At 37.3% G+C, this 27,384-nt stretch overlaps 1 protein-coding gene across 1 annotated transcript; it reads right to left on the reverse strand.

Moving 5' to 3' along the window:
- Positions 1-26,377, reverse strand: LOC140137633 (2-hydroxyacyl-CoA lyase 2-like). The gene is made up of 13 exons (XM_072159370.1): positions 26,199-26,377; positions 19,048-19,206; positions 18,497-18,667; positions 16,963-17,101; positions 16,332-16,443; positions 15,458-15,558; positions 13,950-14,059; positions 13,322-13,445; positions 12,333-12,427; positions 10,508-10,662; positions 2,994-3,131; positions 1,513-1,786; positions 1-1,019 (listed from the first exon to the last, which is right to left on the reverse strand). Exons 1-13 carry the CDS (start codon positions 26,298-26,300, stop codon positions 834-836), a joined length of 1,866 nt encoding a protein of 621 aa, XP_072015471.1. The 5' UTR covers positions 26,301-26,377; the 3' UTR covers positions 1-833.
- Positions 26,378-27,384: the final 1,007 nt, after the last annotated feature.

Consider the following 27,384-nt stretch of genomic DNA (forward strand, 5'->3'; position numbering starts at 1 on the left):
GACTTAGTCGATGTCTATGTTGACAACAAAAAAAACCCAAACATGTACTTTTTGGCCATTGCATGTTGGACAAAGTCTATGCTTTCACTACTTTCACTCTACACCTATTAAGGCCCATTCATACTATACTGCAGCTGTGATGTAAATCAAAGAACCAATGCAATGCAGTGAAGTGCACTGATGCATGGCCACACAGATGCCTGACTCATGACAACAAGCTTGTGTGACCACAAGCTGCTGATATCAAAAGTATTACACACAAATAATCTATCAGAATAATTATGTAATTATTGTGGAGCCCACCATAATTACGAACCCTGTAATTCTAGTTAATTTTTCTGACTGATATTGTGGCGGTCTTTATGGCATTGTACCTGAAAACAGGCACATTTTATGTAGGATAGTTACTGTATTACCTGCAATAGAGTTAAATAAAATTTACTAGAAAATTGCAGTTGCGGTGTTGCTGTTTTGACCAGCGTTAACCTGAGGTCAATTTTGGAAATAACGATGCAAGTGATGGAATTTTACTGCTTATTTAACCCTCTGAGCAGCACTACCTGCCGATCTAACATTCTCTCTGATTGGTCAAGTACATGATATCTTCATTTTAATCACCAATCAGAATGGAGCTTTGCAAATATTTCACCTCAATTTTTTTGTGTGGTGAAATTATTCTAACAATGTTGCTGATTGGTCCAATTGATAATGAAAACTTCTTTTTGACCAATCGGCAGGTAGTTCTCATGGGGTTAACACAACGCAATGTGGAGCTTGTAAAGTATGAATGGGCCTTTATTTAACCAACCAAACCTGGAATTCTACACAGATTCCTACACAGATATTGATCCATCCCTAAAGTTTGTCTTGCCGATGAGGCAGTTGACTAGTGTTGGCTTGCCGGCCTTGCAGTCTGCTTTGGCTTTCTTGAAGACCTCCACTATCTGCTCAGGGGTCTCATTGGTCAGTTTGTAACCGGTACCTCCGTAACCTTCAGCTACAGTCTGGTAATCGAGGAACTGTGAGAAGGATGGAAAATATTGATAAAATTGGTAAAACATTCCAAAAGTTTACCAAACTTTATTGTATTCTTTTTGTCTACAAAAATCCTCATTCCACTCCATAAATGAATACCAGTAAGTAAAAGTTCAATGACCATCAAGTAACTGAACCTACGACCCCCAGATTTCTACATTGATGACCTATAATCGCAACCAGATATAAAAATACTAGTTTGCATCTGAAGATACATCCCCACTTTTTTGGGCAGTTGAAGGAAAGAAAGTTTCTTATTGTTTCTTATTACTAGACCTACCATTTGAGACAGTTTGTATGTCTGAAGGTTCAAAATTAACCATAAGGCACTCTGTTTTAAAACTATGTTACAAAATGTAAACAATTTATACCAACCAACAAGCTAATGCTATCAACAAGTCAACACATATTATTTTTGTAAAAGCTTAGCCTTAAGTCTGAATGAACAAACAAATCATAATAAATAAACAAACTTACTGATAGCATACAGGCCACATCTGAACCCAGGATTGGAACCTGCTCCCTACAGATTTGTGTCCAACAAGCATCGTTACCAACGACGGCAATCACAGGCAGCTTATGACGTGTAAAGGTGTCGAATTCTGCTACGCTGTAACCAAGGGAACCGTCGCCATAAATGATGACAACTTCTGCATCTGGTCGACAGAGTTTGGCACCAAGAGCGAAGCCGCCGCCTACCCCAAGGGTTCCAAAGGCACCAGGGTCTAACCAGCAAAGAGGTCCTCTGGGTCTGTTGAGGAGAGAGATGGTCAGAAAAGATCACAACAATTGTGACTTCATGTGTAACACTTCCACCAAGACGATTTGTGTTACTTGACATTGCACAAGATATTTATTTCATTGTGTTTTGCACTTGATCTTTCCACTCTTCTGACACAAATTCTGATGACATGAAAAGGTGCTATACTTTTAACTATTAAAATTTGTCCTATTATGCTCAAAAGAAAAAGTATCACAGATCCACATGCTCGGCAGTCCACGCTTTTTAATGCGTACCGGTTCGAAATTCTGTCCATAACTTATCTAAGCTCCATTTCCTTATTTATTATATATTTCTCACTCAGGCATGTATCCTCTGGATCCTCGCATTTATGATATAAAATTGGATCGGTTGAGCCCATACTTATTAGTCGAGCTATGAGTTTTAAAATATTGGGACGAGGCGTAGTCGAGTCCAATATTTTAAAACTCATAGCGAGACCAATAAATATTGGGCGTAAAGCATCAATTTTATCATTATTATGTTTTGGATCCAATATTATCACAACTTGGATCCATCAAAACATAATAATGTCTCATATTGACTGATGTCCTGCCAGGACACAGCAGATAGGCCACCCTCTCTATTTATAGATCCATAACTTGTTACAATAAATGAGAGTTTTGGTTTAAAAAATTGTCACAGCCATTTTATTGCTTTGACATCCACATTATCCAGGCTAGGCAACTACTGAACTGGAAAGATTCTCACCTATCTGCCTAAAGTGTCCACAAGTTTGAAGTTTCCCCCAAAGATTTTTTAGAAATAAATTTTCAAAAAACTAACATTGCTAGCACATTTTGTTTGGCATAACTCGTCCAATGTCACATATTGTTGCATTTGGTCAAAATGGATCATTGTGTTATTATTAGGAAAGATACAGTTTTGAAAGTTGCATTTTCATCCATTCAACTGTCACAAACCATGCAGAAATAACACGTGAAAAGGTCTACTGCACTGTTTGAGAGTTCAGCAAACCAAAGTGCAACTTTCAAAACTACCTCTTTTCTTATGAGGAGCCATTGGGATCAAACACAACGATGTGCGGCATTGTAAATTGCACCAGGTGTGCAAAACAACATTGGCTACCAATAACCTTTATAATTCTTTAATTTAGTAAAAAAACTGTTCATGAAGGACATTAGCTATCTTTTCTCTATGATAATTTATTCTCTACCTGAGAATGTATGCAGCACTACCAACAAAATCTCCTCCATCTGCTACTAAAATACTGTTATCGTCTAATACGTCATCTAGCTCATGTAATAGCTTCAATGGGTTCAGGTATTTATTCACTGGCTCCTCTGCTTTCTTACTGTAAAGTGAATAGGTAAATGTGAAGACAGTCATATAAATGAGGAAGCTGTTATTGATAATAGAAAATATACTCTAGGATGATACTGGACATCATCCATCAAGAAAGACATCAAGGTTACTTTCAAGGTGGTATAAGGAACAAATTTTATTATCATATCGTAGTTTAACAATGTTGCATTCTGATAATTGAAGAGGCTGATCTTCAAATGCCATCATTTCAAGAGTGATGATAAAATTAAAACTCACAAAATATAAGTCATCCTTGGGCAAGAAATACCTCTAATGTACTTGTGGCCTTTGAACATGTATAAAACAAAACTGCCAAGAGGTTACATAGGATGTTCCAGGGACAGTGGCCAATGACAGTGGCCAATGACAGTGGCCAATGACACTGGAAATTTTTCCTACCCAACGACAAAGTGAATTCTCAACCACGGTGTCTTATGAGCCTGCGGATATAGCGCACCATGCAAGTTTGAGCACAAAGCATGTTGAATTGTGCAGTAATGCAGTCACACAATTAACTAGAGCGGTTCTCGGCTTTCGCGGTTCTCAGCATTCGCGGTTCTCGGTGGGTGTTTTCGACGCAAGGCGTCGAATGGGATGCCTCCACCATGGGGCAATTTAAATGTGTACAAATCTTATAACGCTAAAAGTCAACTAAGTGGTAAACAAACAAACATAAAAAATATGGGCAAAAATAAGAGTCACATAAATGAGGTTGAAATAGTGTATAGGGAATTATACGACAGTCTTTACTAATTTGACTTCAGATGACCCCTAGGTGACCCCAGCTGACCCAAAATGACCTTCCAAAAATTCAGCCCTCAATGTTGATGGTACCCACCAAGTTTCATGCCCATACAGCAGTTTTTACTAATTTGACCTCAGATGACCCCTGGGTGACCCCAGATGACCCCAAAATAACCTTCCAAAAATTTGGCTCCAAATGTTGACTATACCCACCAAGTGTCATGCCCATACGACAGTTTTTACTAATTTGACCTCAGATGACCCCTGGGTGACCCCAGATGACCCCAAAATAACCTTCCAAAAATTTGGCTCCAAATGTTGACTATACCCACCAAGTTTCATGCCCATACAACAGTTTTTACTAATTTGACCTCAGATGACCCCGAGTGACCCCAGATGACCCCAAAATAACCTTCCAAAAATTTGGCTCCAAATGTTGACTATCTACCAAGTGTCATGCTCATAGGATTTGAACTGTTCATATGAGACCAAATTTACAAGTTGACCTCAAATGACCTTTGACCTCAGTATATGACATTCAACCCCACCCAAAAAAAAAAAAGTATCCAGGGTTTTTGACCATGACCCTCCTATCCTGTAAATGTGAAGTCAATCCGCCCATCCATGCCCGAGATACAGCATCCGGACGGACGGAAGGACGGACAGTGCAAAAACAGTATGCCTCGCGGTGGAGGCATAAAAATACTGATCTTCTTCTTACCCAATAATATACAAGAGTGATGATAAAATTTAAAATTCCAAAATATCAGTGTATTCTCAATCGCAGTATCTTGAAACCCTGTGGACATAGTGCCAGCACTAAGTATGTTGAATCACACAGAATCAGGAGCAATGCATAACAGATGCACTACTCTTGTCACAATAGACATTGTCTAGCTTCTGTGGTTCAAGTACTACATGTACCTTGTCTCACTCTCCATTTCCTTACTTATGAAGTGAAGCAAAGCCAACTGCAGAATGGCATAGATGTAAACCTGCAAATATATACTTAATGTGGCTGTGCACTCTAGATATTGTTTATTTTGATGCATTACCATGATTGGAAGCGGCTGTAATAAGGTCATTATCATGGGTCATCTGCCCCACCTTTTCCAGATAAGCCACAGGGAGAGTGGATTTAAATATATTTTTTTGTTGGCCCTGTGGAAATTTGAACTTGGAACCTGTCACATCGAAGGCAAAGACCTTGACCAGTGTGCCACACTCAGTTCGGCAAATCCGTCAAAACGAGCATATATACCAAAACGGGATGTACATCCTGAACGGGATGTATAAGCGGGAAGGACATCCCGAATGGGATGTATAAACGCCATGCTTACAACCGGGCGCCCAGCAGGGCCCGCGTAACTTAACTCATTTGCAGTGATTTATTCCAGGACATTAATTATAGCCTTTCTTGCAGCACATGTTCTCAAACGCGATGGAAAGCAATTTATTTTTATTTTAAGGATTGTAATTAATATATTTGTATGCAATATCAGATTTAACCAGGGACTCAAACAGAAGATAGATCAGCCAAACATATTGTTCTCTTTATAGTGCAACGTAGAACCTTCTTTTTTTCCCCGTTTTCAGCGCCTAAGCAATGATACTAAGAACCTTAAAAAGTTACATAAAGCATAGACTGATTAGACTCTACTTTTTAGAGTACATGTACATGCATATAAGAACCTTAAAGATTTAAATAGGCCTAGTAGAACAGCGACTTTCAATCTAATTCTAATTATTTCAAGGACTCACATCGCAAAGTTAAGAAAAGTGAAAAGCAGTAGGCCCTATGTTGTTGTTGTTTTTTTGGATAAAACCATTTGCTTGGCTAGGCTAAAGAAGATTTCTCTTTTTGATATAGAATCTTTGAAGGGTTCTTAATGTTCCATCTTTAGACAAGGAAATGCTTTATTGTAGAACCTGGAACCCTTCAAGGGTTCTAAGTAGAACAGAAAAAAGTTTTTAGGCGAAAAAAATATAGGGGAGACCGGGGCAAGTCCGCCCTCGGGGTAAGTCCGCCCACCCCATGTTTCTGATCTCGTGACAGCTGGAAAAGTACAATGATGATGTAATTAGCTGGCACACGTCATAGCTAAGTACTCAAGAAAACAAGACAGTCCGACACATCTCGCCACAGAAATTATCGTCAAAAAACGTTTTTGAGTCAAGGAAGTTTACATTTTTAAAATTAGTAATATTATAATAATCTCAAGACCTTGCAGAGACGGTTTTCGTTCTTATATTTATTTGGAAGGAGAACGTTTTGCCCAACATATTATGCAATTAAAAGATCAACATATTTTGTTTAGTAGACATAACACGAGGTAAAGAAAAAAAGTACCGTTGGGGCAAGTCCGCCCTGTATGTGAAGGGGTAAGTCCGCCCTGTGTTTTCCCCAGGCGTACTCCCGGGCGAATTCGACCCGGCATCGGCGTATGCAAAATATTGATAATAATACGTTTAAGAAGGGTAAAACTACATGCAAGCATATTTTTTAAAGTTAAGTGGTATCAGTATTACTCATATCACCGTTTATGCCCTAAAACCATAAATGCCGAAGTTGTAAATAAAGGTTTTGCTCATTTTGGACCCCTACATTTATTAGCTTACATTATACCCCTCCATTAAATTTAGTAGACTCTTTGGAAGAGAGTGAGTGCCTAATATACCCTTTACTAAATGTTTTCATTAAATTTATAATTGTTTTGCAATATTATAACCTTTTCTTTTTATCAGGGCGAACTTACCCCACCATAGGGGCGGACTTGCCCCAGCACGGGCCAAGTCCGCCCTGTCATTGTGATTTTTATTTTCCGTTCTCCTGTCGTTACTGAAAGCTCAATGCCCTTACAAATGTGGTAGTATTTAGCTATAGTATACAGCTTTAAAATGTAGAAACTATAGCCTTCTAACATGAGAATTGCCCTCACTAGGCGAGATTGAAGAAAATAGGGCGGACACGCCCCGGTCTCCCCTACATTGTAGAACCAAAAAGGGTTATCACTTCTTTTCACTTTCTGATTAGTCCCTGAACTATTGATTATTATAAACTCAAAACTCGAAATTTGACACTCGATACTCGAACCTCGAAATATGAGACTCGAAACTCTAAATATAAGACTCGAAACTCGAAAAATGTAACTCGAAACTCGAAATATGAGGCTCAAAACTTGAAATATGAGACTCGAAACTCGAAATATAAGACTCGAAACTCGAAAAATGTAACTCGAAACTCAAAATATGAGACTCGAAACTCGAAATATAAAACTCGAAACTCGAGATTCGAAACTCGAGACTCGAAAATTTGCCTCGAGACTCGAAGATAAGCAACACACACGAAGTAGCACTTTTTGAGTAGGCATATTCTATACTGATTTTCATTCAATATGCAGAACAGAAGTCGGTTTTAGTGGTTTTGTAATTTCGTCCCAACCCTATTATAGGCCTAACACTGACCCCAACATTTTATTATAAACTGTAAAAAATAAAAATAAAAACCAAGAATTGTGAAGCAGATGCATGAAATTGCACTATAACATGGGCATAGGCCTATCCTCGATATTGCTTAACATTTAAAGATCTTACCATTTTTAAAACGAGTAGCCTACGTAACAAAAGGCTATATAGGCCAAAAATGGCCAGCCTAAAAATGTTATCTGCATTTTTGTCTGGTCTAAATATCTAACGCATTTCAAATAATCCATGATGATAACGTAGTCAATGAAATAAAGTAAAATTTGACGAAAATGGTCAAATATAGGCTAAAAAGTACATGGGGATCTCAATTTGCAAATCTTAAATCATGGTCTAGATATATGTTGCGAGCGCAGCGAGTAGGAAAATTTGTATATTTAAAGGGGCATTTCGTGATCCACAGCCTCATCCCCCCACTTTTCTCAAAAAAAGTTGAGATTTTTATATCACTGGAAACCTCTGCCTACATAATGTTTATGTACAAAATATTTCTTGCAGATTAATTCGTTTTGCAAAGATATCGTGAAATTTGAATTTCGTTCTGGTGCACCAGAACGAAATTACAAGTTATACAACGCATTGTCTATGGAGCAGTGTAATACACATAATCATGCATAACTCGCAAACGCAAAATCGGAATCAACTGAAATTTTGGGAATAGGCTTTTTTCGTGGATATGTACTGAAAAATGTCATAAAAGAGGATGCTAGGATCACGAAACACTCCTTTAAGTGTTTCTGTACTGTTTTCCTAAGCCATTTTGAGCGTTTTATTCAAAAGGCGCCCATGAATGTTTGCCAAAAATCGCTTGCCCCCCTCCTCTCGGCTTACCAAAAATTGCTTTCCCCCCCCCCCCACCAATGCTTTCCAATGGACATTTTATTGTGAAATGTCATTGTACAAGGAATACATTTAAAAAAAATTCCACATAGCCCCGAATGAAAAGTATTTTTGTAATCACTCAAAAAGCATTTTGTGTGAATTTTACATCGAACTAAGTGCTATTAAATTTTATGAGCCTTTTTATTTTACATGTAAAGTCTATGAGGGTGACGATTAGAAATGGACGGCAATATTGAAAACCCCTCATTTTGGGCCATTTTAGACACTAAAATGCACATAAAAAAGAATAGCAGTCTTAGTTCTGATGTAAAATTCACACAAAATGCTATCTGAGCGAGTACAAACATATTTAAAGACCCATTCAGTGATCCCAGCGCCAGTGCAAAAAAATTAAAAGTTTATAAATTGCTTAAAAGTGAAGGATAAGTCATTCAAATTGTCATTTGGTATTTTTGAAATAACAAATTTGGCAAAAAAACCGATGAAAACAGCAGTACTGACGAAGTTGAAGCGATATTCAAATAGGCCCTACATGTAGCAAAATTAGATACTGTAAGTATCTAAATAATCGTGTAAAATGTCTTTTATTTTGTCTTAAATACACGGCTGTAGGCTGAACCACTCGCATGCTGTGTTAGCACATCTATGACAAAACAAAGGTACCAAAATCTGAATTTTGATGATTTTTACGAATGTCCGGATGAGTAAATCACTGAATGGGCCTTTAAATACATTTATAGCAAAAACTAAAAATGTCCCATACCTTAATGGTTATGGAACAAATGTGCCCCCCCCCCTTCGGCTCGCCAAAAATGGGCTTGCCCCCTCCCCCAATTTACCCTCCCCCAGGGCTCATAATAATTATTACACAGCCCCTTAGTGTAGGCCTAACCAAGAAAATCATGCATTTATTTCAAATCGTGTTTCAAATCTATTAAAAACATAGGCCTACATTCCTAAATCTGGTGTTCGCTCTATTCAATGCCAAAGAAAATCCCTGTCCCTGCTAAAAATTGATTGCCTCCTCGGCCTGCAAAAAAGACCTTTGCATGCATTGACATTTTCTGTAATGTTCAGTTTCTAAATTCTTTTTATAGCTTAGGCCTATAGTAGGCCTAAAGCGTTTTAAAGTGTATCCGTAATATATATCCCCCTTTTGACTTGCACCCTTTCCATTTTCAACTTAAATGTTGATAAACATTTTGAATTTTTGTTCAAAACCAAGTGAATTTTTACTGACTACATAGGGGCCTAATTATAATGTGTCGTCCTACAAAAAATATTGTATAGCAGATTGTATAGTGAGTAAAAATTTACTTCGTTTTGTCAAAAAGCAATCCAAAAATGTGTAGGCCTAAGCCTACATTACTGAACAAACCTGCATGATGAATCTATTCAACGAACTTAAAAGTTGCTTGCCTTGCACAGCTGCACCCCTACCAAAATCCTCCCTTGCTTAACAAAAAAAAAAAAAAAAAAACAACAACAACAGCAACAAAACAAAACAAACGAACAATGAAAACAACAGTAAACAAACAAACAAAAATTTGAATGAAGTAGGCCTATTGTGCGTATGCGATCTGTGCGGTGCGACTTGACTGATCCTTCAACCATTTTTACATCCGAGATCATATCTTCAAAACTGTTTTATCATGAGCTCTATTTTTTGCAAATGATAGATAAAAGTCGTGACTTTCATCTGAATGTTGGAAACACATTTTATAATGTCGCCACATTCGTTTGGGCCTGCTTTTTCTGCGACAACCTAACTAGGGACCCTGAATTCTTACAAAATTAGTTTTTTAACGTAAAATCCAACTTTGAGGCTCTATAACTTTTTTTTGCAACGGTAAACCCCTTTTTTCCCACGGTTAACCTATGGGTAAAATTTTGTAAGGAATCGATTAAACATGTTTAAAATTTTCCGAAACCATGAACAAATTTCCGCCAGCGTGTTTGTCACACCCTACCCTGGTACGCGTTGGCGAATACGAACTGCCCACGTGTTTCATTTCCAAATGCGCCATATACATCCCGATTGGGATGTACATCCCGATCGGGGTATACATCCCGATTTGACGGATTTGCCGAACTGACACTGCTCCCTAAATAAACTGATTATTTGCCCTGTATCTTACTTGTTAGCCATCTCTTTCTCCTGATCTCTTCATGTAAGCAGTTTTCCCCATTCAGAGTCACAATGGTACATGTATCCCAACATAACACCTTATTAAGGCTCAATTCCAGCCCTGCTGAAACACACCTATACCATATTGCCCTTTTAATATATCTTACTTGTTAGCTGTCTCTCTCTCCTGATCTCTACCTTTCAGTAGTTTTCCCCATTCAGGGTCACAGTGGAATCCCACCAGACCACTTTGTAAGGCTACGATGAAGCTACCTGGATCACCCTGAATGGATAGGGTGGCTTTCCAGAAGACGTCTGTGTTCTGTGGTGACAAAGACAAAATGGGCTAATTCATTGAAATCCACAAATTTAATAGTTTAAATAATTCTACAATCCTGGAAAAACAGGTTGGCACACTTTGGCTGTCTTTTGGTATATCTCTGCCCACTGCTCCCCCAATTCAATGTTGAACAAAGCTATCTTATCGACAGGTCTATGAGAAACTCCAACATTGAAAGATGGGGAGTATGGAAGGGTGAGATACAGGGGGAGTTTGTGCTTTACATACACTGAATGAATGTTTCACTTGCTTATCCAATTTTGATAGGGCACATATTTCAATTGTTTAGTACAAGTGTGCCAACTATTTTTTTTCCACAATTGTAGATCCCATCAAATTTTCATCCATAAAAAGTGGGAAAATTGTAGAAAATATTTTCATTTGAGGCCAAATTGTGTAAAATCCAACTGGATTTATAAATTCCAAAAGTTCTCAACTGGAACTTCACATAAAAATTTTCAACTGGATTGAACATAATATGCAACTGGAATTGAGATGGCAGTGAAATCTTACACAGGGGTGTGCAAATTTAAAATGGAATATATGCTGATAAATGTACGAGATTGGTTAAATCAATGTAGTTCAGAAATGCAAAACGTTAAATAAATAAAAAAGTAGTTGAAAGCTCATTTTAAAGCAGTTTCTTTAGTAAAGTACAGACATTTCCGTGAGTGGGCTAGTTTAGCTCTAAAGACCATAATTGTGATACAATCAAGCTAAATGAATAAAATTTAGTTTTTAATTTCATAACATGAGCCATTCTCAGAACCTTTTTTGCTGGAAAACCCATCATAATTAGACTTGTTTCCTGAGATAGGGCCATTTTAGCAATGCTCACAACAATAAAATACAAAGGAACTTGAATACTGTTATTGGCTTTATCTCAAAATGAATATTCCCAACATTTGACTCCTTTTGCTTGATCAAATCCATACTTTTTGACAAGAGTCCAGTTGTTTTAGACACACCCTGTAGGTGTAGACAATTTTGAGGTTAGTGCAAGAAGACCCCATCTGCAATAGCTGCCAGGTGTCATATGATATGTTTATAATGAAAGACAAAGATAAAAAGACTAGTTTGCGTCTGACGTCATCTGTCAATCAAACTCCGAGCATGGTTTGTTTACAAGTGTAGTGATGATATGAGTTGCTGAACACGGCGGTAAAACCGGGCGCCTTATTGTTAATTTTGCACCATCAAACATACAAACCATCTCAAAAGTTAGGTCTTAATAGTAGGAAACTTTCTTTGGTGAAGGCACCATGTCCACAATGCCTAGAAAAGTTGCTTTTTGCCTTGTAAGAGTATCGTATTTTCGCCATTCACTGCTATTCCTTTTCTCCGATCGGTACCAGCCAGATGAATCGAACCTTCCTTATACTGCGCTATTAGCCAATCAAGGATCGAGAGAATTTGATTGACAGTGACGTCAGACGCAAACTAGTCTTTTTATCTTTGTCTTTCATTATAGATGTGTAAAATACAGAATCCAGAAATTGTCAAATGTCTAAAGGGCAGCTATAGCAAATAGCATCCTTGAACAAACCCCTCTAATTTTTTTAGTTAGCCATTCAGCTAAGAACTGAAAGGAATGCCTAAAGAAATTGGGAGATTTATTGAATCTGATATAAACTAAATAAATTCCACCTCACCTTGGTTAGTTGTTCTACATTTCTATTGACGCATATGATTTTGGATTTTTTGCTTAGCACACGACCATAGGAAAGACGAAAATCACACACAGTACCTGAAAAGATTTGAACTCAGAGTTAGTGATTGACCCATGTACAGGTTCATATTTTGACATTTTCACAAGATGGTAGCATGGATGATGGATTGTCCATGATGTACCTTGACTTACACAGTATATGTGTACATCCATATCAAAACGATGCACTTGTCGGCTGCTACATGTGTCTCATTTTACATAATAGCTAGGAATAAATACCAGACTCATATCAAGTGTAGGTCACTTCAAATCATCCCAAGTCAAATTGTAGAAGAAATATTATCTGTATTCCTAAACCACGTGACTTGGGATAATTTGAAGTGACCTCCACTTTGGAGATGAGTCTGATATTTATTCCTAGTTATTATGTGAAATGAGACACATGTAGCAGCCGACAAGTGCATCCTTTTGATATGGATGTACACATATTTAATTATGTTCACAAACAGTTCGCATGGGGCACATGGATGTACAGTTTTGTGTTAAGTTCTGAATATTCATGAATATTGATCTGATTAGCTCATTATGCTAGTAATAGGACAATATGAATGTATAGTTTTGTGTCCAGATCTGAATATTTATATATGTAATATTGAATGGCTTTGAGTGCGATACAGGAATATATCGCACAAGATAGATAAACACGCTGCATTTGCTAGTATATACATGTATGATATGGCAAAAGCATCATCAAGTCTGTGATTGGGCTATTCCAGTTAAAATCCATAATCCCTATGGAAAAAATGACCTTAATCTTCCACACAGGCAATATGAATTTCATATGAGGTTACCTGGATGGGTGACTCCATTTGAAATCTACACCCCCTGGTCATGTCTTCCTGGTCATGTCTTCCACAGGGGGTGTATGGATTTCAACTGGAATAGCCCACAGAGGCACATAACTTTACTTACCAGCTAAAATAACTACATCAGCCTCTTTGAGAGCATCGCTCCTTTTCTGTCGTATGTGCAATGGACTATCCCTACCCAGCATGCCGCGGGCCATTCCTCCTAGAAAACAAGGGATGCCTAGAGCCTAAAAAAAACAAGAAACAAAAACATAATAAGTAAAATTGACATCGCAATTCGCAATGCATTGTGGAAAACTTTCATTATGCCAAATTGCCAATGTTTACATCCTAGCCTAGGATTCCTAGGTGAATCATTCAATGTCAGACACTGTTTTCCATGATGCCCAGTGTAGGGTGTACAGACAACCAGGCATTACATGTTTGAGAACAACTATATTTTTTTGTATTTGCCTCTACCAACAATAGAACTGGCAATCTCTTGTACAAAGCGTCAAACACCTTAACCATTGGACATGCATGCTGCTCTCCGAACTATCCAGTTGAAAGCCATACACCCCTTAATCTTCTACAAATGGAGTGCATGTGAATTTCAAATGGGATCACCTGAATGGGTGACTCCATTTGAAATCTAACCCCCATGTGGGAGATTAAGGTCATGTCTTCCATAGGGGGTGTATGGATTTCAACTGGACCATTGCAAGCTCTCACATGAATAGATGGTGACCTACCTCTAAAGACTTGCGTAGTTGATCTGCAGGTGTGGGAGGTAGAGTGGCTTGACTTCCAAGAAGTATTACTGGCTTTTTAGCTTGACTAACAAGTTGTATAGCTGTCTGAACTGTAAAAGACATAGATACAGAGTACACATGAGGCTATAAACATACAGTGCAAGAGATGAAACTGCTATATGCATATTTTACGGTCTTTTTCGTAAATGTGAAGACACACATGCTATCATATAAGGCTAAACAAATTGTTATGTCTCAAAGCCTATATCAGTTTAAAAAACGAATGGGGAATGATGTTTTTTATATAGTCTCTTTTTTAAGATTTTTTGAGTACTCCAAAGTACACAGCATAAAATTGTGGTTGATTTACAAAATGGAAGTACAAATATCAATTGTAGGTACCTAAACAATGATAGTATCGAATCAAGTAACTTTTCTTCCAAATTTGTCAGAATTTCATGATTTTACTGCAAAAAAACTGAAAAAAACTAAAAAAGGAAAATAAAAAATTGAATTTGTCGTTTCAGCTGACATGGACGCGCCAAGAAAAACAAACGAGCGTGTGAACTTTGAGACACAAAAATTGTTTTAGCCTAACATGAAGTCAAGCAACGCTGGCAATATTTGTTGGACATGCATGATTGAATGATCCACTCTCATGAATATGTGAGAATTCTCAGCATGCAAAGTACCCTAGGAACTCTGAATTTTAGTGAATGGTCTGTATAATTTTTTTGTCTATGTTTACAGGTAATTTTAAAGGGGATCCTGACTTTTAGACCACCCTCGCTATAAAAAGGACTACATTATTTTTTACTTTTGCATCATGGTTAATTTTGTATCATGGGTAATAAGTTGCCAAACACTTTGGAGTCAAGGTATAAATGTATTGGATGGAGGGCAGGGCTTTGATAAAATGAGGGAAATTATGGGGTAAAAAACAGGGTCAAAGCAAAGTTCTTTTACTTGCAATTTCAAAAGAAAATAACTAAAGGGAGAAAATAGGAACACAATAATAACTGTCAACCTCTTTATCCATGACTAAGTTTTTGGTTGAACAAAAACAAGCAAACAAACAAACAAATAAACAAACAGATAAACAAACAAACAAATCTGCTTCAATTTGATTGACTGAAACCTAGATAAAAAAAAACTGGTCATAAGCAGTTTTAAAATTTTATTTTAAATGCCGTCATTATGAATCTTTTAAATGAAATTTAAGTTTCAATATCAATTCCAGGGTTTCATGTTAGCAAAAACATAGATTTCTTCATATATATAATTATATAGATGGAAAAGCTGAAATTGCAGTGTGCATCTTAGTGTATCTGCACACAAGGTCACACTTGCACAATCACAATACGCAAGAATTTGGACACTTTGTTTGTGCTTACCTACACACAAGCAGTGTGTGCTATTTCTTATTACTTCTGGTTGTTACACATTTGATATGTCTGACCTTGCTCATGACCTTCTACATAGTTTCAAAATTCACATGGTTGACTTACTTTGTGAGGGTTGTGCCATGGGCTGTGTAACTGGTAATGGAGTGATGTCTCTCTTATCCCACGCACCAGCAAACATATTGTCTATATGCTTATTTAGATACCTGTTGCACAAAAACAAAATTGGTTGTTATTCACTTAAAATATCTTTAATTTTGAAATTGAAAAGAATTTTTAAATTTTAAAAAGACAGAAATAAGGGAAACAAACAGCCACATTACAGTAGTATTTCAACAGTGTGCACTGCAGCAAGAGAGCAATTCATTGTCTTGGATAATCTGGCTTGTTTTGTTTCTATTTTCGAAATCATTTTATATTGTTTTGACTTTTCATATCTAGTTGTACTATTGGTTTATTATACAGTGTAGACCAAAATATTGTGTTCTTTTTGGACACAACTGAATTTTGCACAAAATGCCATTTATTCCCACACAGAGTATCACAATGCAATTTTATGCTTATTCCTGTCATTCCATTCCAAAGTTAAACAAGATATGTCAGAATAATCTTGTGATTGATGTATGGTTAATTAGAACAACAGGGCTGCAGAAGCCCAATAAGTGTCACATCTGTGCTATTATGACCGCCTCTGACAAAGCATCGCTCCAAATTACCAGGCATCAGCATGATCAGTGACTGTTCCATTGTATGGGAAACCTGACAAAATCTATATTTTTCTTTGTAACACCATTGTGCATCTATATGTATTTCCAATTTGCTTACTAACAAAGCATATGGTCTTACTAATGAAACATATGATCTACATGTATTTAGAGGAAACTGACTGCCCATTTAGTGGCTTCAAGTATTCCACTTAAGAAATGGCCAAGATTAAGCCTACTTCAAGTTGCAAGACTGCTATTCAAATTCTACTTACCATTTTATTACTGTAGTTACTATTGATTTACTTTTTGATGGCATGCCCAATTCTTTGACCACCAATTCATAGCGATATAGTAAGTCAATAGGTAGTTCTACAAATACTGGCCCTGAAAAAAGTACACAAAACAGATGGAGACAACATTTAAAAAAAAAAAATTCAAAACTTAAAAAAAAATTATGTTCATATTGCTGCATAATGTCTCTTACACAAAATCATTTTGTATACAAGTACCCACGCACACCATTTACTGTGAACCAAGGACATCTATTCTATACCCTCCTTGATTTGACACCTGAAAACCGTGGACACACACATTTGAAACTTAATCACAGTGTACCATAGATGTTTTTATCATTGGTTTAACATTTCACAAGAGACTAAAGAGAAGTATTTCACCCAAGGCCTATTTTTAATGCTTTTATATGATGCATATTTATGTTTGTTGCCACTATATTCACCTGGTGTACTTGAGTCAATGAATGAATGAATGAATTAATTAATCAATCATATAAGTGTATTCTGACTCACCTGGTACACCTGATTGTGCTGCAGCTATAGCCTCTCTTAGTGTAATCAATCAATCAATCAATCAATCAACCAATCATACAAGTATATTGTGACTCACCTGGTACACCTGATTGTGCTGCAGCTATAGCCTCTCTTAGTGTTGGCACAATGTCTCTAACCCTTCGTATTGTTGCACAAAACTTGCAGAGTGGTTTGAATAAAACCATTTGATCTATATCTTGTAAAGCTCCACGACCCTGTCATGTCAAGAAAACAGTTTAATATCAAACATAAGGTTTTGAACTATACTGGCAGTGGAGGAAAGAAACTAAACCAACAAACACAAATTACATAGTTTATGAAGGTGTGGCACAGCAGAAAGCAGAATCTTGGACGACTATCCACAGTATCCAGTTACCACAATAGAATTGCTTTATTCCGTGTGGTTGGTAACTGGATAGGTGACCAAGATTCAAGTCGCGTACCACAACATAGTAAGTAATAAGAGCAGGTATTGGAACAGGAACAGGAACAACCAGGGGCGCCAAGAGCCAATACCAACCCAGGCCCCGGGGATATAATAAACACATGGGACCCATATGGTCAGCAATGCTATGCAGGAATTCACCAAGTGGGGAACAGCAGTGGCGTAAATTTCTTTATGAAATGGGAGAGGGGAGGGGAATGGAGGTTGGTGTATTAACATGTTTGATTTTGAACTCTTGTTCAATGATGTTGAAGTGGAGCAAATGTTGAGTCTTGCATTTTTTCAAGCTGAAATCATCAAATATGAACAATGAACTGCACAAATGCATACAAAGCACACAAAAATGTGCAATTTTCAGCTAAAAATGGTTAATATTAGCCTTAATTTGATCGAAATTCATTCACATTGGTAGATGGGAGCCTGGGGGGTCAGCCTAGCTGGAAAGTTCACCAATTTTCATGTGTAAAAAAATGTACTAGAAAATGTTCAGCATAGTTCCAGGTCCTTGAATGACTTCTGCCAGATATTTTCAGTAGTGGGGTGTACCCGCTATGTAACCAGTACCCCAAAATTGAGCTAGATCAGCTGTGAGTTAACCTGATGAAAGTGATCATGAAACCTACTAGAAAATGATCAGCATAATCCCAGATATCATGAATAGCCCCTGCCAGATATTTTCAGTGGTCGGTGTGCCCGCCAGACACTCCCGAATGCCCCCATCAGCTGGTGAGTTAACCGGGTGAAACCTAAATGTTCAGCATAGTTCCAGGTATCTTCTAATTCCACTGCCAGACATTTTCAGTGGTGATGTGTGCCTGCCAGACAACCCCTAATGCCCCCACTAACAAAATTAAGCTAGATCAGTTGGACAGTGAGTTAACTGGGTGAAACCTACTGGAAAATGTTCGGCATAGTCCTAGGTATCATGATTGGCCACTGCCAGACATTTTCAGCTGAAGATATTGAGATAAATGAAAATTTGCACCCTACAGAAATTGTCATACATGCACACTATATGTAGGAAACTTTATTATATGATGTATGATGTCCACATTTTCATGGTTTTGTACACATGTCCCCGTTCTACACCTTTTACAAGAAAGGGGGGGGGGCGTTCGGGTGTGTGGGAGGGGTGTAACTACACTCTTGAGTTCCCATTTCTTACCTTAAGTAAAGTTGCTGCAGCCCCGCCCATAAGTAACACAGGTGATTCGGCCATCTGTGCATTTTTAATAGCCGTTATGGTGTTGGTTAACCCTGGTCCAGCTGTTACTATGGCAACGCCAATTTGACCTGATAATCTTGCCACTGCATCGGCGGCAAATACTGCTGTTACCTGATAATATGAAGAAAAAAGTCAAATTGCATTTTAAAATACGTATATGATTACTTTATAACTCATCTTAAACTGAATTTTGATTTAAATTACAAGTTTAATTGTCTCTTGATAGTTCGGCTTTTGAAAGTTTATCAATGTCATTATTATCCAGGAGCACTCAAATTGCTAAATTTTGCTATAATAAATTTGGTGCGGTATGCATGCATTGTACAATATGATTTTGGATTATGTGGGGATGTGCAGCAGGAATTCCAAAAACATTCCTAGAAAATATACTAAATTTGATGAAAAGGAGACCCAACAATATTAAAATCTGGAATTTTTAATTTACCGGTATGTAAGTTATGGTAGGTATGATGATTGATTTCTATACTAACCTCATGCCTAGTGTCAACTACCCGTATTCCTAGTTTCTCAGCAGCAACATTCACTGGTGATATATGTCCCCCACATAATGTGAATAGGAACTTCACGCCATGTGAGTGCAGAACCTGTGCTACAAGTTCACCACCATTTTGATGTGATTTTTTATCAGCCTATAAAAAAAAGAACAAACAGATTAAAATCATTAAATAGAACATTTAAATACAATATTTCATAGTTTATACCGATTGAGCTAAGTGGGACCAATTTACATATCTATTCCCTATTGCATTGTGGGAAGGAATTTCGGCACAAATTGACTTCCGGTAGAGAAACCCTAAATCCACGTATGACAGCGTTCAAGATTTGACTTACGTTTGGCGGACACACGTGTGAAAAAAGTATTTAGGGGTGAAAAGAACCAAAATTCTTGAATGTTTATATGTTTCCAAGGGTAAAATGTCATCTAGTTTCAGATTTTGGCACTTAAAACTCCCTATCTTTTATAGATTTTGAGAAAAAATCATTTTTGGTCCGATTTTGGCGAAAATGGCCATTTTGGGGTGACAAAATTTTGACTTGCAGATTTCCTGTGAGTATATGAACATGAAAACTATCAAATAGTGCCTAATTTTCTATTCTAATTGTGTAACAAGGGTACAATTGTGATATTAAAAGCATTGAATGGGATCCATATATTTCTTTATTTTTTGTAGCAGGGTAGAAACTTGAGGGTTCGGGTGACAATTGATTTAGAAAAATATACAATATTCGCATCATTTTCAATTTGAAAAGCGCCATATCTCCACAATGGTATGAGCTATAGGCATGCTTTAAGTGTTTATTTGCTCAGTATTTCATTAGCTAAATGGTGATATAACAAACAAGTAAGCTAGATCTACAGAAAATAAAATAACTTGCAAAATGTTACCCCCACCCCTAAGGATTTTGAGGCGTGAAAAAAAGTCACAGATTTTGCAAAAAAAATAAGTCCTTCAAAATTGGGAGGTTTGAGGCTAAACAAAAGACATGTTGCCCTTACCAATGCCTCCCTCTACAGCAACATGTTTTTTGTTTAGCCCTGAGTATCCCCATTTTGAAGGACTTATTTTTTTTGCTCCAATTTTTGCTCCAATTTGGGGACTTCGGGCAGAAATATGCCTGTACAGTGCTATGGGAAAATTTTCAAGTTGATAATTATGCATTTTTTATGTCAGATTCAGTTTCTACACAAAATTTCACCCTAGAAAATGTTCCTTTAAGTAGGGTATCTTTCACTTTAAGTTTCCACCATTCTGTCCGCCAAACGCAAGTCAAAGCTTGAACGCTGTCGTATTGGGCACAGCCAAATAATCACTAGTTAGCGTTCGGTCAAAGCGCTGGTGTACACATGCACACGCTTAAAGACGCCACATCTTGCGCGACGTCACTGCCACATCAGGGTGAAAAATGGTAGGCCTATGACTATGAAACCTCAAACTTGCCCAGGAAGGTTGGCAAATGAAGGAGGCGGCAATACAATGAAAATAAGGTGTATGTAGGTAAAATGTGTTTCAGACGATAAAGAATTCCAGAGTACTTTGAAACAAGATTGGTAACATATGCGTTGGTGCTGCGGTCTGGCGAAATCAGTCGCGCCGGTATTTCTGTTTCTTAGAAATTATTTTTGTGTAGTTTTTAAGACTGTATTTTTAAGTAGTAATTTGTAGTTTTAAGAGTGTATTTTTCATGGTTTGTAAAGCACCTTGAGACCCTGTTTGGGTTAAAGGCGCTTAATAAGTGCGGCTTATTATTATTATTATATGTTGTGTGATGTTTCCAGGTAAGATATTCATCTAATGTGATGCCGAGAAACTTTGTGTGTGCGACACATATTAAAATAAAATTATCAATTTTAATATTACAATCAGGAAAATTGCGCTAAATCATGTTTATTTTTAAATAACATAAAATTGGTCTTGTCTACACTGAGTAATAACTTATGCTTTAAACCAGGATGAGACATGAGAGAGTTTCAATGTTAATAGTATTAATTAAGGTTTGTAGATTTTTGTGTGATGCAATAATGTTTGCAATCATCAGCAAAAATTAAAAAGGAAAACAGTTTTGAGGAATACACAATGTCATTTAAATACAAAATAAATAGTAATGGCCCTAAAATTGAGCCCTGGGGCACGCCACAATTTATATCATGGTAAATAGATTTATGATTATCAAAAACAGTCAATTGAGTTCTACATGTATTGCTTAAGTAGCTTAAACCACTCGAAGGCAATACCTCGTACACCATAATAGGAAAGTTTCGATAAGAGAATGTCATGATTTATGGTGTCGAATGCCTTCGAGAGGTCCAAGAAGATACCAATAACATGCTTTTTATTATCAAGATCGGACGTAATTTTGTTATATGCATCAAGAATGGCCATGTATGTAGATCTACCTGGGCGAAAACCAAATTGATTATCATGCAGCAAATTAAGCCTGGAAATATATTTAAAAAGCCTTTTGTGAATAATGATTTCAAATATTTTTGAAAAAGCAGGAAGGACTGATATAGGCCTGTAGTTGCTGAAGGTATTTAAGTTGCCAGATTTATAAATAGGTGCAACCCTTGCAATCTTTAGTTTGTTAGGAACAATGCCAGAGGTGAGGGAACAATTTATAATGTGTGTCAAAGGAATAGAAATGAAATATTTTAATTGATTTCACAACATCTGTCTTTATATTGTTAAAACCACAACTTATGCCAGATTTAAGAGATTTGCAAATGGAGATAATTTCATGTATCAGTTGGAGAAAGAAAAAGTGAGTTTAATGGGGAGTCAACATGATTTAAATAATGGTGAAAATCAACATTTGAAACAGGAATATTTTGGGCAAGATTAATACCAAGGTTAGCAAAAAAAGTGTTAAAGCTATTGGCAATATTTTGTGGGTCCAAATTTAAAACATCATTAATGTAGAAACTGTGAGGAAGTGAGGACCTACTAGTACGGCCAAGAATGTTATTCAGTATGTTCCAAGTCTGTGTGTAGTACTTCTTTTTTGCAGCTCTAATAAGACAAGTAAGTTTATTCCTATAGCGTAAATACGATGTTTTGTTTGCAGGAGTAGGATGAGAGACAGACTTTTTTATAAAGCTTTTCTTTACGTCTAATCGATTTAAGCAATGCACAAGTTACCCATGGCTTTTGTGGAATGCGGCGACGGCGAGATTTAGTTACCTTACAATGTTTAACAGGAAAGTTAACGTTATAAATTTCAGTGAACTTAATTAAGAGGCAGTCTCCCTTATTATGTACGGATTAATACAGGCGTGCAAATATGTGCGAAAATAGGAAATTTTGACCTTTGACCTCTGTTAACTCGGTGCGCCACTGTAATCCCAACAGATTTTTGCTGAAAAATGAATCTTGCCATGGAGGTCATTAATTTCAAACTTGTTCGGACTTGGGATCTTGATGGCGCAGCCCGTTATGATGCTTTGAAGTTTGCACGAGGGCGCTTTTCATCAAATCATTGGATTTGCTGATTTTGTGCGCCATCAAGATCCCAATTTTTTCTTGGTTTTTGTAATGTAACCATTTGGTACTTTAAAAAATGCAAAATGCAGGTTGGGATGATGATGGCGCACGATGTTATGCACCTCCAAAGTTTACCATTTGCAAGTAAGGCTCAGAGAGGCTGAAATTTCAAGAATTTTTTCAAGCTGAACGACGGCGCTGTGCACGCTCATATTTTACATGTGAGTTGTTGGTGCTAATATGTACCAAAATTATTTTTTAGAGACAATTCTATTTTTTTTTGTATCACAACCCCCCTTATTCATGTACATAATAAGGGAGACTGGCTCTTAAGAAAGTAATATGCGGTATCTGGGCAATCTATGTTAGTAACAAAATCCCAATTTACAAGACTTGTGGTTATAAAAATTGTGAATGGTATTTGCATTGATAGTACAGCGTGTCCCAAAAGTAACTTAACATTGTGAATTGGCCATATCTCAAATATTTCCTACTTCATACCAAAATGGAGAACATATTCATATAGATTGATCTTTTAGAATTATTCTGATACCAAAAACAGCATTATTGATGACCCTTTGACCTTACTGTTCGACTGTACATATGTGTGTATCAAACCCACAAAAGCAAGCTCATGTGTTCTTTGTTCAAGAACATGAATGATGTGCTTCCCTGAACAATAGAGTTGGTTCACTCATTGCGCAGGCTACATTTATGTATGAACATTCATGGATTACATAGCTTAGCGTAAGCGTGACTGCTGTTTTAGATTATAATTAGGATATATTGACAATATTAAACTTGACTTTAAAACAGTTGAAGTGAAGATGAATTTCCTAAAGATCAACGGATTCAGGTCGTATGGTTCTTTGCCGAGACAAAGTCGGACAAACTCACTGAAGCAATGTTTAAGGAACAGTTTAATGTAAATTATGCACTACCCAGCGAAATACAATCCAGCAACTAGTGCTGAAATTCCTATCAACGATCTGTTCATGATCTACTTCGGGCAGGACGTGGAAGAACATAAAGATCGGCTACAAACATTGATGTCATACGAAGAGCGGTGGCGAAAAGCCCAATGCGATCAGTACGTCGACTTTCAATCAAGAACAACGTACCGCGTACAACTGTTCATCGAATCCTCAGAAAAGATCTTAAGTAGCTTCCATATAAAACCCAGATAAAACAGAAAGTGAAGATTACGCATTGAAAACAAACAAACAAACAATCAAACAAACACAGCCAAATTAAACAAAACAGCTTTTAAAATGATAACACGTTATATCGTGTTCACGTCTCAAATGACGAGACTTATTTGGCGTTTATAAAAGTGGGTTTGACGGTACGATAGATATCCATTAATTTCATGCCAAAGGGTCATGACCACATAGGCATGTTTGGTATCATAACATTTCTAAAAGAATTATCTATATACTGTGCAAATTTTGTAACAACACCATTAACCCAACGCAAGTTATGGCAAATTCACAATGTTAAGGGACTTTTGGGACACCCGGTACAAGTATTATTGTATTTTAAATAAGTCTGATCAGTAATTGAAAGAGACTTGGTAATTTAATAAATTAGAAAATGGTCAGTTAGACCTACAACAAAAATACCAGACCATACCAGACCAGACCATGTCACAGACTTCAAGTACTTGGGTTCCAAGATGGGCTAACCGGGCTCTAGTGTTGGAGACCGAAAGAAAAAAAGCACTAGCCTGGGAAACTTTCTGGAAACTGGAAGCACATCCCTGCCATGTGCCAATCGAAACAAAAATCAAGCTGTTTGAGACAACTTGTGTTAACGTCTTTCTGTAATCACCAAAGACATGGAAAACAAGATTAATGCTAGACTGCGGAACTCAGTCTTCAATGATAGTCATTTATCTTTTGGTCGTTATATGACTATCATTTGAGGATTGTGTTCTTATGATACATCTTCCGAGGAGCAGTTTCAGACAATAGCTTAATTGGGATTATTGGGGCAGATGTTATCTTTTGAATTCTTTTATGACCACTGAAGCATCTCAGTAGTCAAACCTGTCAAGGACACTTGGCATGAATTGAAAGACCATGTCACTCGCCACAAAAGCATGTCAAAGGTCATAAAACACCACCAATTTGGTGTCTTCTGCTCCCAAGAATTTGTACCTACAGGCCTATGGCAGGATCAAATTGGGCTATTCAGTTGAATTCGCACCCCTATACTAGTATGCCTTTGCAACATCTTGCTACAGAGTTAAGTTAAACATTAAGTGTGTGGATCGGATTCCAAATGAAACCATATTCCCCCGGGCCATATTCTGACCAACACCACTCCACTGGTTGCCAGAGTCAAGATTCATCAACTCAAATTTCTCGGCCATATACTGCATCTTGAAGACGGCAAGCCTGTGAAAGAATATGCCCTTTATATTCCACCACATGGAATGTCCAGCACCTCCTGAGAGATACTGAAGGGATGATGCAGCCAAATAAAATTGTTTCGCTTGCCCAAGATCGCAGTAGTTGGAGAAAGCTTGTAATTGGGCTCTAAGGATGGTGCTGAGGAACTCTCTCAAGGACAGTTTGGGCATGCACTGATGATTTTAATCCCATTGTACCAAGGTTTGGGCATGCGTGGATGATTTTAATCCCACTGTATTAGTCTATACTCACAAAGTTGAGGTAATTGATCTACGTGTACATTGATCTCATCTTTTGGGTGGGTTCAAAATTCCCTGAGTTGGCAAAACCTGCAATCTTCATGGGAGTAATTTACTTGGTGCAAAAGTGGTCAAATTATTGCTCTGCAAAATGTCTTAATTTTCATGATTTGGATTTATCATATTGAGCAGCATTCTACTTGTGATGTTTCTACACTGTGTAGAGAGGGTCTACAGCATCTCTGAGATAAAACTGACAAATACAAGGTATATTTCTTGATGCTTGAAGTTTGGATTTCTTAAACGTACAGTGCATCCCTATGTACCGTACCACTGCAAGACTTCAGGTCCGTAGATTATGTTTATGATATTGATATTGAAGTCTTGCTGGCAAGACTAAGACTAAGTGAGTCAGATCAGACTAAATGTAGGTATGCCTGGCAAACCTTAGTTAACACATTTGCTAGTCAGCGAAATTCGCCTGGACTGGTCCGGGGACCAAACACAATACATGTAGGCTACATAGTACATATTTACATAGAAATTTCAATTTTTTTCAAGAACAGGTCGGTCAAGGAAACCTACATAAATATGTTTTCTATACTTCACTTGACCCAAATATATGATTTTTTTATGGTGATGAGACACTCACACATGGAATTTTAGAGGGATTTTGATAGCAGTTCCATTAAACAAACTGCTATCATCATGAGACTATTAAGATCTAGAAACACCCCCGTAAGCTGTTTTGGGGAATTTTTGCTAGCACTAGCAGAATCTTTTTGATGAAACTGAAAGTTGATCTTTGAAAAGATGTAACTTTGCCACAGAAAGTGCTATGACAAAAAGGTTTTCAGTTTTGGCTTTCTTTACTCAAGGGCTTTAATTTGATATATAAAATGATGCAGTTTGATGGCAAATTTAAATTCACCACCTGGCATACGTACTAAAATAAATGTAATTCATTAACTTTTAATTTTAAGCTTACCTTGTGCGACAATTGATAAAATATTCCTAAATTGTTTTCAATGAAGATCAACCCACAAACCAATAAAATGATGAGAAATATTACAAACAATATGAGATACATGTTGCAATCACAGAAAAAACAGACAGACTACTCTATCGTATGAATCGTGTGGATTCGTATCTTGTGACTTCTGATCCTCCGATATCCCGGAAGTGTGGCAATTTGTTTACCTTTGACCCCCGCTGGCAACCTAAGAAATTAGCCTACAGAATCCAGCCCCTAAACAAATACGAGGTTTAGAAATACCATGCGTAGACGTCAATTGATTTCAAGGTTTATCTTATCCAATACCTAGGGATGGGCAAATTGGTGCGTGTAAGCAGTTAGGGGCTGTGCAATAATTATGCGGCCGGGGGGGATTTCGAACGGCCCGCCAAAAATCGCCCCCCTCGGCTCGCTAAAACATCTTTGCCATCCCCACTTTGAACATGCCAAAGTTTTGGGATCCCAAATTGCAAACCTTAAAATGGTCTAGATGAGGCCTCAGTAGGCCTAGCTATGTTGTGAGCGCGAAGAGCAGGAAAATTTGCATAGGCCTATCAAAGCGTTTCCGTACTATTTTCCCAAGTCTTTTTAGAGCGTTTAATTATAAAAAGGCGCCTCATGAACGTGCCAAAAATTGCTCCCCCCCTCGGCTTGCCAAAAATTACTTGCCCCCCCCCCTTTGGCGCTAAAATATTCTTGCCCCCCCCCCCCATTCTACCCTCCCCCAGGGCTCATAATTAGTTATTGCACAGCTCCAGATTACTGTTTCTAAAACTAAAGTTTTGTTTTGTTTCAAGAGGAAAATAAGAAATAAACCAAAAATCTATTTTTGAGATCAGATAATAGGAAGTTGAAACACATAATAATTCATAGGCCTACTCTTTTATTCTTGCAATTCATATAAAAGGGTTGTAGGCCTAGGCCTATATAGCTAGCCACTACAGTAGGGCAATTTTTGAAATACTGAAAAAGGGCAGCTCTATGTTCCTATCAAATGATATCCAACTCAAACTGTTCAGTTGATTCTGTTTGTACCAATCATTATTTACGGTTGTGATATTTGGGTTCTTCTTTCAAATTTGAACTTGATTTAGAAATTACATTAATTTGATATTTTCCCGGGGAAATTTTGCAAAATTCTTTTGAAATTGAAAAAAGT

This window comes from Amphiura filiformis, chromosome 17, assembly GCF_039555335.1.
Source record: "Amphiura filiformis chromosome 17, Afil_fr2py, whole genome shotgun sequence".
Taxonomy (NCBI): Eukaryota; Metazoa; Echinodermata; class Ophiuroidea; order Amphilepidida; family Amphiuridae; genus Amphiura; species Amphiura filiformis.